General features: G+C 35.6%; 1 protein-coding gene across 1 annotated transcript in view; it reads left to right on the forward strand.

Moving 5' to 3' along the window:
- LOC105991677 (disintegrin and metalloproteinase domain-containing protein 18-like) overlaps nucleotides 1-2,199 on the forward strand; it is a 54,058-nt gene that overhangs the window by 24,099 nt on the left and 27,760 nt on the right. The window contains exon 9 of the mRNA XM_013024356.1: nucleotides 1,441-1,627. Within this exon, the coding sequence (XP_012879810.1) occupies nucleotides 1,441-1,627 (187 nt within the window). The remainder of the gene's footprint in view (nucleotides 1-1,440; nucleotides 1,628-2,199) is intronic.

The following is a 2,199-nucleotide window of genomic DNA, read 5'->3' on the forward strand; positions in this document are numbered from 1 at the left end:
TCACAAATTGCAGGAGAGGGCAAAGAACTGGGAGCTACATAGGCTGGTATGACATTGATCTCTAACCTAAAGAAATCTAACAGAGAGAGAAAAGGTGAGTAAATACAGTCAAAATAGGCAATGTGCATGTGTGAAAATGGAATGTGTGTAAATGAGGGGACAGGTGAGGTAGGGAGGAAGATGGGGGAAGAATGCTGAAAGGAGTGACATTGATCCAGATGCATTGTACTTATAAACTGACATGTTGAGTTGAAACCTCTTTGTACAACTACTTAAAGATAATTTTAAGAAGAAATCAATGAGTGTAGGTGTCACCTAGATTATGTCTTTTAAGTACTCTTGTCTACTAAATAGAATAGGGAAAGAAAGGGTCTATTCTAGGGCTAAGGGGAAAAGGCAAAAATGAGCCTGGAACATGCTATCTAATACTAAGGAAATGCTCATAGAATTACAGAGGTTCTTTAAAGGGACAAAGCCAGTAGGAAGGAGCTAAATATAGGATGATTGGAACATCAAATAATGATAGTAACAGATTACAATCTACTCAGTAATATAGATAAACATATGAATGCAAATATATAATTGAGTATATTGCAAGTTGTAATTGGGAATGAGGAACTTAGGTTAACTCAAAATAATTCTCTTTAAACATTTATAAATCCAGACAGAAAAAAGTACTTATTTGAGCAGTGAAAATTAGTGGACATACCAAAGTATGTCGAATGTAATTGTTATCAGTAATAAACTGACTTCTGTGACTATTACAAGAAATTGAAATTGCATGCCACTTTTTAGATCACAATGAAACAAACACAAAATTCTCTGTTGGTAACATTAGCAAGACACATATGATTAGAGCAAAGCCTGTTAAGACCAAAGTCTTATCATTAAGACATATGCCACAGACTTCGAGTGAGGACCATGGTATAATCTGTAATTATACAAGGTTTCACGACCATAAAAGCTAAACAAAACATAGGCAACTCTAAGCCAAGAAGACTATTGCCATACATTCTTTCCTGATTCTGAAGCAGCTAGCCTAGCTACAGAGAATTCACTTCTGCATAAAAACTATACACTAAAGCACTTAGGGTCATTGCAGGACATAATGCTGGCATCTTACCTTTTCTAGGAAGCAAATTTTCCGGGGAATATAAGTGCACTTATGGCTGGAGTGTGTGTGATTCAGCTTGCCCAGCAAGAACAAGGCCCTGACTTCAAACCCCCACCAAACAAGCAAACAAACACAAACACAAACAAAAAATCCAACCCCTAGACTTTGTTGCTTTTGTTTAATGATTTGCATTAAACATGAAAATTTCCTTGGTTTCTTGGATCTTCTGTAAATGAAGCTGCCCAGAAGTCACAGTACTTTATTAAAACATTTTACTTTGATATTGGCTTTATTTCATTTATCTGAGGCGTATAATTTAATTTTAGACATTCCCGTGGTATAAAGAGTTTTAGCAGTTGCAGCGTGGATGAACTTAAGCATATAGTTTCCAGGCCTGAATTTGAATGTCTTCAAAATCAGAAACTTTCAGAATTGATTTACCAACCCATAAATGGCACTTGTGGCAATGGAATTTTGGAAGCATCAGAACAATGTGATTGTGGGAAGCCAGAGGTTAGTGATAAACTTTCCTAGCTTGTCCAAGGACTTTTTTGTGTGTATCTTATATGTAGTCATGACAGAAGGGAGGAAAACATCTTTGTTAAAGACAGCACAAATTTATTAAATATCTAAGAGAGAGTACCAGGCATATTAGTACATGCCTGTAATCCCAGCACTGGAGAGCTATGACAAGAAGATCATGATTTCCTGACCAGGCTGGACTATATAGTGAGACTTTGGCTCAAAAATGTGTGTGGACATATGTGTGTGTCTATAAACATTTATGAATATGTATAAAATATACCCACACATATATGATCCAAGAGGGATATAAATGAGGCATACAATTGATTCATTCTGAATTTGAAGTATTTGAAGAGTTAAAATTAGGGATATAGTATGGATAAAACATTATCCCTGTACAATCATTATTAGCAATATACTCTACCATCAATTTCAGAGGCACTTAAATTATTCATCACTTAAATTATTTCCAAATTTCTTTGAGGTGGCTACATTGATTCAGCAAGGTAGCAAATGTGTTGTCATGTGTAGCCTCATCATTTGATTTCAGTCATGGCATC

Source organism: Dipodomys ordii, unplaced genomic scaffold (genome assembly GCF_000151885.1).
Source record: "Dipodomys ordii isolate 6190 unplaced genomic scaffold, Dord_2.0 Scaffold4, whole genome shotgun sequence".
In the NCBI taxonomy this organism is placed as follows: Eukaryota; Metazoa; Chordata; class Mammalia; order Rodentia; family Heteromyidae; genus Dipodomys; species Dipodomys ordii.